Source organism: Mustela nivalis (genome assembly GCF_964662115.1).
Source record: "Mustela nivalis genome assembly, chromosome: 4".
Lineage (NCBI taxonomy): Eukaryota > Metazoa > Chordata > Mammalia > Carnivora > Mustelidae > Mustela > Mustela nivalis.
Window position 1 is genome coordinate 146,891,847 of NC_139023.1, and position 8,792 is coordinate 146,900,638.

The window sequence follows — 8,792 nt, forward strand, 5'->3', positions numbered from 1 at the left end:
AATAGTAGTAGGAAAAAAAAAAGGGTTTTAAAATCAGAGTGATCTGGTTTCAAAATCTTAACTTACCATTATTTATTAGTTGGAGGGGCCCTAATATCTATGTCTCAATTTCCTTATCTATGGATTATAGATAAACATGTTTATTTTACAGGGCTGATTTGAAGACTACATGAGTTAATATATGACACTGGAAATACTCATTGTGAATGCCTCTCTTCTACCAAATATCAACAAATATGGCAATAAATAAACAACTAAATAAAATGTCAAACATAAATACCAAGTACAAAAGCACATGACCAAAAAGAGCAACTAATATCTTAAAAAAACTGACTTCAAAATTGATATGGTTATTTTCATAACAGCTAATGTTATAACCATCAATATTAACACTGGAGTGTTATCTTCTTTTTTAAAGTTTTTGCTCTTGAGATTAAAATGTTCCATCAGATGTTAAGAGTAGCCCAAAGTCCAAATGCTTGTTAGTTATCTATATGTTCCTTATGTTTCCTATTTTAAATCCATATTTTATTTCCTTTCTTGTTTTTCTGGCCATCTTCTTTAAACAATGATAATTACAAATCGTTAAAAGAGTCTCTGACAGTTAGCTGTTCTACATATTCTAACTGTTGTTAAGTTGATTTTCATAGAAATTTGTAGCCACTCTACATATAGGGAGTAGAGAGACACTTGTATTGATGTATAAAGAGTAAGTTCACTGTTGCACTGTATTTAGGATATGGAAAAATGCAAATAATCTAAACGTCCATCAATGAGGGAAATGGCTAAATATACTATGGAACATTATGTAGAATTTTATTCCTTTTTTTTTAAACTTAGTATTTTTTTTTTTAAAGATTTCATTTATTTATTTATTTGACACACAGAGAGAGATCACAAGTAGGCAGAGAGGTAGGCGGAGAGGGAAGGAAGCAGGCTCCCCACTGAGAAGAGAGCCTGATGGGGGGCTTGATCCCAGGACCCTGAGACCCTGACCTGAGCTGAAGGCAGAGACTTAACCCATTGAGCCACTCAGGCGCCCCTAATTTTAAAGAATGAGATGGATCTATATGAATCTATCTGTGGGGATCTAACATGGAGAGATCTGAGATATTGTCCAATTAAAGAAGAAAAAAAGTGCCAATAACTTCTAAAAACTGTTCTTGTTTAAAAAAATCATGCTGGACACAGTTCATATTTTTTTAGTACAAATATACACACATACAAAAATGTGATTCAGAGAAGTATATGTGAGCACATCTCCTTGGCTTTGTGGACTCTGTCCTCTGTGGGGAATGGTACCATCAGAGTAGAAAGAAACTGGGCTCTCCAGAACAGGGGGCGCTGGGCCAGAACTCCCTTTAGCTCAGGTCTAAGAGTAGAGTAGAAAATTCCATTTGGCCATGGTTCTGCATTATACCTAATCACCCAATCAGCTTTTTCCTCTTCTTCCCATTTCTAGCTTCTCATCTCAAAAGCCTTTACTCTTTACCTTATCCCATATGTCCACAATGTCCTCCAGCATACTAAAGAAACTTCCAGTCAAAAGTAAATGAGTAAGAAGCCATTCACTCAACAAATATTGTGCTTATTCCATAACAGTTACTCTGTTAAGTGCTGAAAACAAAATAATTACAATTTCTGCTTTCAAATTGGTAAGAAAAATTAGGAATTTTGTCAACAGTTATATAATTAATAAACAGCAGTACTGGTGTTTGAACTAAGCTCCGCTGGTGTATAAATGCAATGCTTTGAGCTACACATTAATTATATTCCAGTTCTGCTTCAATTTGATTGGACTTGCATATGCCCAAATCCTTTCAGGCACTGGTATTGTAGGATGAATTATTTTTATGATTAACTACACTAATTTTGTCCAACATATATTGGTTTCTACATGAATTTTAAGGAAAATCTTAACATTAAAACTGGCAATATTACAAAAGACAAAAAATAGATTTATTCTTAATTTGTTGAGAATAAAACCAATTTTCACTTTTAGATGGCACCTTCATGGCTAGAGCCAGCCTCAGTTACCTTGTTTACCTTGTTCCACTGTTTTAAAAGTTGGGAAATTTCACATAAAAAACTGGATTACAGGCTTTTGAAAAATCAGATCAGCCATACTGAATTCAAATTTCCTATGGCAACAAGAAAACTGGAGTTGAGGATCAGCATTCTCTTTTAGAAGGTACTTATGTACCCCATTCCTTATTATTTCACTTACATCTGGCTAATCTCATACTTTAATGTTACTTATCTGTTTCTGGTATGGTATTTGCATTTCTTTGGATTACAGAAAATAACAGTTCAAGCATAGTAAGTGCTACGTGTGGGGAAATACAGACTATGAGGAAGGAGAAGGTAGTAGAATGATAAAAATAAACACTGCTATCCTGTTGAGTTACATCTTACTATAAGAATAACTACTTCAGATAGACTATGGGTTAAACAGGATCATACAGGATAAATTAAAAATGCAATACTTTTAAAAAGTGGATCATAGCTTCCCACAGAAACAAACAGGCAAAAATTAACTACCAAATATATTTTTAAAAACAAGAAAAGTTCAGAAGTTAGATACCATGGCTATTTTGAAAAGGTTGAAAAATTAAGATGAAAAGTGCCAACTGCCAAGAAATGGAATTTGCACTTGATTTAGTACTGTTTGGAAGTCACTGCAGTTTGTTAATCAGAAGGGAGAACTGAATAGATCAGGATGACTTAGAGAAGAGAGAGAAGTGTAAGTCACTGTTGGCAAAAAGACCAATTAGAAGCCTCTGTTGCAATAACTTACGGCATGTAATGAAAAATGTTAGATATTATTACCTAGGCAATGAAGGTGAAAGACCAATGGATTTTTAATTTCACTTTCAGCTATGAAATATGTAATTCTCTGACTCTTCCTATTTTATTTAAGGACCACATAATTTATGATATCTTCATCTCAAAGAGAAAGAAATTTTAGTGCTGTTGAGGTCATACTTATAATGGAGTGTTACTGCTAAATAGGACATACAGAATTTCATTATGGAGAGATGGATGAGATAGAACTCTTTCTTTTCTTTTTCTTTCTTTCTTTCTTTCTTTCTTTCTTTTTTTTTTAATAGGCTCCATGACTAGCATGGAGCCTAATATGGGGCTTGAACACACAAACCTCAGATCAAAACCTTAGCAAAATCAAGAGTCAGAGGCTCAAATGACTAAGCCACCAGCCGCCTTGGTAAGAGTGTTTCTTAAAATTAAAAGTAAACAATGAGAACTTTACATAAAGACTTGGACATATAGAAGACATATAGAAGAGAATTGATAAAGTGATAAAAATAAAGGGAAAAAGGAAAAATAAGAACAATATGAAGAAAATCCTAACAGCATGGTGTCACAGGATTTCTATAATTTTAAGGACTATGAATACAAAGATATCAAGATGATGAAAAGAACAATACAGACCACTAAATATGGCAAGGAGATCACCATAAATTAAATGTAGTAGAGATAAAGGCCATACAGCAGGAATAATATTTATATAGGTCTATGGAAGTTTGAGAGAATGAGCAACAAGAAACTGAGAGTAATAGGTACAGCTAAATTGATTTAGTTAAATTTAAGAGCGCAAGGAAAAAAGAAGGAAAGTTGGAAGAGAAGGGTCTTTTCAAACACTAGACAAAAAGGGGGAAAAAGTGGAAAAAAAATTCATGTCCCCAAGTTTGTGTTACAGATAGTGAGATTTGTATACATGTAGCTTTCTGAATATCCAACATAAATACTTAAGTTTCTATGTCATGACTACAATTTTGTAACAGGTACACAGAAACCATTTTGTTCCAAATCCTTATATTTTATTTAGATGTGCCACATACACACGCACAAATGTGTACACTGTAGAAAAAAATTACAAAAAAACTCAGGCAGATGTGAAACAAAAATAGGTAGAGGAGAAAAGCTCGATTAGAAAAATAATCACTGGGACACCTGGGTGGCTCAGTTGGTTAAGCAGCTGCCTTCGGCTCAGGTCATGATCTGGACTCGATCTCCTGGGATCGAGTCCCACATCGGGCTCCTTGCTCGGCAGGGAGCCTGCTTCTCCCCTTCTGCCTCTGCCTGCCTCTCTGTCTGCCTGTGCTCGCTCGCGCTCTCTCCCTCTGTCTCTGAAAAATAAATAAAATCTTAAAAAAAAAAGAAAAAAAAAGAAAAATAATCACTAAGGGGCACCTGGGAGGCTCAGTTGTTAAGCATCTCCCTTCAGCTTATGTCATGATCTGGGAGTCCTTGGATGGAGACCCACTTTGGGCTACCTGCTCAGCCAGAAGCCTGCTTCTCCCTCTCCCACTCCCCCTGTGTTCCCTCTCTCGCTGCGTCTCTGTGTCAAATAAATAAATTTTTTTTAAAAAAGAGCAGAGGTTGAGGTTTTAAAGAAAAATAGAGTCACTGAAATAAAGAAACTCAATAGCTAGAATAAGCCCTATAAATGGGTACTCTGAAGAAAAAAATCAGTTGAGTTTTAAGACAATATTGACGTTCTTCCCCTTCGATCTCCACAGGCTTTGCTCCCTCTTTTGTGTCTTTACTTCATCTTCATGTTCTCATTGAGGCCTTCCTAACCCACCTAATTTAAAATTGCAAACCAATCTCTCATACTTTATGTCCTTCCTATCTACTTTTTTTCCAAAAACAATTATCACTATTCAAATACTAAATTATAATTTTAATTATCATATTTTAAAAAATCTAAAACAAAATTAATTTTAGGATGTATAATTAGTTTATGTACCATTAAGGCAGGAAAAGTCATGCCAATTAGACTAGAATACCAAGTGGCTTTATATTTCCACATTTTAACATCTCTGAAATTAGAATACATCTTGCAATCAAAGAGATATGTTACTAATTTACTGTCTTCTTCTTCATCTAGAAAATAAATCCACGAAGACAGATTTTTTTTATCCATTTGTTCAAAGAGGTTTTGAAACACTGCCTAGCACTCATGGTAAGTTAAGTGTCTATAAATACGGTTTGAATAAATGAACAAATGAATTAATAAAAGCATGAAAATGCTGAGGATAAATATATTAAGTTTACACCTAGAAATATAAGAATAAACTGAAAAACATCAAGAGACATAAACATTACCAGAAAAGCCTAACTACTCACAAAGGAATGACAACTGGATTGACAGCAGACTCCATATCAGCAATAATAAATGCCAGAAGATAATGCAGTATTATTTTCAAAATGCTGAGAAAATGACTATCAAATTAGAATTCTGCATTTTACCCAATCATCTATTTAAGAATAAGGAAGAAAAAACACATTTTTAAACAGACTAAGGTAGAGTGTATTATCCAGAGATTCTGATTGAAAGAGAAAGTAGAAGTATGTACTTAGCTTAAAAAAAAAAAAAAAAAAACCCAGGGAAAACAGGTTGCAGGAAACCACAATGAGTAAGTAAATTAGTAAAATATACTGATAATCCAACCAATTCCTTACTGTACAGTAAGTCTACTCATGTGTATATTTTTGGAATTAAAAAAGCTGAACTGAAAATGGACTTTGAATTAGGGAGACCTGTCAAACCTAGATAGTAAGGTAAATAATTCATTCCAATTAATTTGGAGAATATGTATTTCATTCTACGATTTCAGTTTAAACATCTAAGTTTTTCATTACCCACAAAATACAATAAAGTATTTCCTCCTCCCAAATCTACAACACCACCTACAGTGTCATGAAGAAGTACCTGCAAAGAGCTTGGGTCATACTTGCATCTTTTACATTTGGATCCGTAGTTAGGCTCCTGATGAGAACTGTAATCATCTGAAGAGGAATATGCTGCACAAGGCTTGCCAATGCTACAGAAGGTTCAAACGATGTATCTATTTTTTTAATTAAAAAAAAGAAAAAGGGATATGGCAAGAAGGTTTAAGTGAAGTATTTAGAGAGAAACAACAATTTACAAAAAAAAAAAAAATGTATTCGCAGCAAAGGTGTTACTCAGGACAAGCTGTTATGCTCTACCTCATGGACAGGCTAACATCCAAGGAACGTTAAACTACAGAAATGAGGGATGAAACGTGAGCAGCAATGATTGTTCATTATAGCCAGAAATACTGCAATATAAAAGCTACTGTTCACTATCACCATATTCAGCTCATAAATTACTTTATTCTCCTGTATTAGTTAATATTAAGTCATATTAAGTTGTGTTAAAATATTCATTTGTAAGTCAGTCAAAAAAGAAATTCAAGGTATCATTTAAATTCCCACTTTAAATCTTCCAAAGTAACTTGTAACTATTAATTACAGTAGCCATTGTTCTAAGGAAGACTTAAAAGAAATCTCTTAAAGAAGTAAAAATTAAGGTGAATTTTGAGGGGACTTTGTTTAAATTATATAATGATTAAGCAAATTCAAGACAAGTTCCTTTACTGCTACTGTTGAACAAGTTCTGGGGAAATCTAACAGTTCTAGCAACACAGGTAATAAAAGAAAAATTACAATGAAAAAATAAGACAACTCAGATACTGCAAATATTTAGTTGATTATTCTTTCCTAAACATATTTAATTCATCAGAATACACGGAGCTTGTTAAAACTCTACAAGTTCAACTTCAAATAGCCAAGGAGAATGGCTGTACCAAGTAGAGAGGAAAGGAACACAGTTTTGGGTCTATTGTCTCACAACTTACAGAGCTGAAAGCTCCAAGTCCAAAAAAGGAATGTAAATACAAGGTAAAATTCCTGGTGAGAAAGCATTTTCTTGCCAATTATCACTTGACTCCTTCCCACTTTCTAAGGATGTAGTTCATGGGCTATATACACTGAGCACAAAAACATCTAAGTTCTCATAGTCTTTCCCTCCTTCTACCTATACCCTCTCTCATAAACTACTGTAGAGAAAAAAAAAAGTCAATATGCAAAAACTACATAGTTAAACTGTGATAATCCAGTAATAAAACAAACCACACAGCCCATGAATAAAAAAGTGGGAAAATTAAAAAACAGGAGAAAAACTAGTAACGAAAGATGACAGAGTCACAGTACAATAATAACATGGTAAACATTATTATGCTATCATTAGTCACTAATGAATAGAAGCTTTATTTAGTCGCTGTCATCCTCAAAGCATTCCATAACTTCAGCAGAGGCTAGGTAATTAAGCAACTTACTCAGTGCCAAAGGTCTTAGACCTCAATGTTTTCAACATTTAAAATAGGAACAGTGCTCCCCCCCCCCCCCCGCCCCCAAAGGTACAAAGGGACACCCTAAGTACGGAAGTGGATGAGAATAAAACTTTGGATGAGGGTATTAAGATTTGTTCTCCATTAAGAATGTTTTCAGGGCAGAGAAGCAAACATGGTGTGTGTCTAAGAGACATGCTGAATTTCCAAGAGAGATTTTTCTGGAATATAATGACACTTACCTGTGGAAGAAATGCTTGCAAAAACTTCCTGCAGGGAAGGCAGAAGTGTGGAGGGCTCGGCCTTCCAGATGTTCTGCAGTAAGTTACTCACTTTTGTCACCTGAGAGACATATTCCCGCAGCTCCTTCTCCTGGGTGGACACGCACTGGAAATGGCCTATCGTTCGAACAAGCTGTTGACAGAAGGTGACGGACAGTTTTCCCTTGGGGATGCACTGCACGAAGTCGGTCAGGAGGTCGCTCAATCGGGCACACAGCTGCGGCTCCGGCCTCTCACACACCATACGTAACACCTCTACTTGCAGCAGGCTGAAGAGGTCCAGCACCGATGGGCAGCTCATGATCAGCTTCAGGCCGTTGTGAATGTAGTCCAGAATGGCTACGTCCTTCCTGTCCAGCGAGTGGTAGCCCTGCTGAAGGAGGCCCAGCACGAACGTCTTGTTGAAGAAGGACTCGAATTCTGGCCGGTGGTATCGCGCATAGGCCTCCAGCACTTGGTGCCCCACCTGCCGCTGGAAGGGGTCTTGGCCCTCCAGAATGAGCCGGGTGGTCAGGTCAAACATGGCTTCACACTGCGCCTCGTCTAGCCAATGCTCCGCCGATTCCACCACCTTCCGCACAATCACCCGCTTTAGGGGCAGTGGGTGCGAAGAACTCACCAGGCCCTCCAGGATCTTGTCCATTGTCGCCAAACTGCAAGGCCGGGGCCGGGGGATTAGGAGCGGGGGAAGACAGTCCCGACGTGGGGCAGGAGAGTCCCGCGGCACAGGTGAACTTGGAGCGCCGCAGCAGCAGCGGGACCGACCACCGCCACCGCAGTCTCAGCAGCCACATTTATCGGACAGAAGGGCCCATCCAAGCCCGGGCGGGAGGTGGCAAGTCTGGGGAGCGTAAGAACCGGCAGCGCCCGCGGCGGGCCTAGGGAGCCAGAGGCTCGCACTCCGCCGCCGCCCCGGGCCCACGCTCCCTCTCAGCATCAGCGCGGAGCGGTTGGCGAGGACCCCCGGCGGCGGCGGTCACTTAAGGCCCGTGGCTGTCCCCCCAATAGGTGGAGGAAGCGCGACTTAGCGTCCCGAGGCAGGTGTGGATGTCGGTGCTAAGCAGGTCGTAAGATGAAACCAGCCTTCGGTTGAGTCAGAAGCCGCTGTCACTGAAAGTGCCGGGTCAGCCCCGGAGAAGATGAGGAGGCGAACTCTCCTTGACCCGGATCCAGAAGTTCCCGCAAACAGGAAGTGAAAGACCTTTCCTTCCGGAAAGGCCCGCCCTCCGGCCCTACAGCCCTCGGGCCCTCCGGCCCCTCCCCCCCGCCCCCACCTCTCTGTCCTCCTCTCCCCCTTCAAATCCTCCCCAACTCGCCGCCACCCTCCAGGTTA

General features: G+C 38.4%; 1 protein-coding gene across 1 annotated transcript in view; it reads right to left on the minus strand.

Annotated features, from left to right (window-relative positions):
- USP38 (ubiquitin specific peptidase 38) overlaps positions 1-8,784 on the minus strand; it is a 33,591-nt gene extending 24,807 nt beyond the window's left edge. Inside the window, exons 1-2 of the mRNA XM_082728206.1 lie at positions 7,421-8,784; positions 5,738-5,873 (exon numbers count right to left, since the gene is read on the minus strand). Coding sequence (XP_082584332.1) covers positions 5,738-5,873; positions 7,421-8,102 — 818 coding nt within the window. The 5' untranslated portion in view covers positions 8,103-8,784. The remainder of the gene's footprint in view (positions 1-5,737; positions 5,874-7,420) is intronic.
- Between the last annotated feature and the right edge of the window lie 8 nt (positions 8,785-8,792).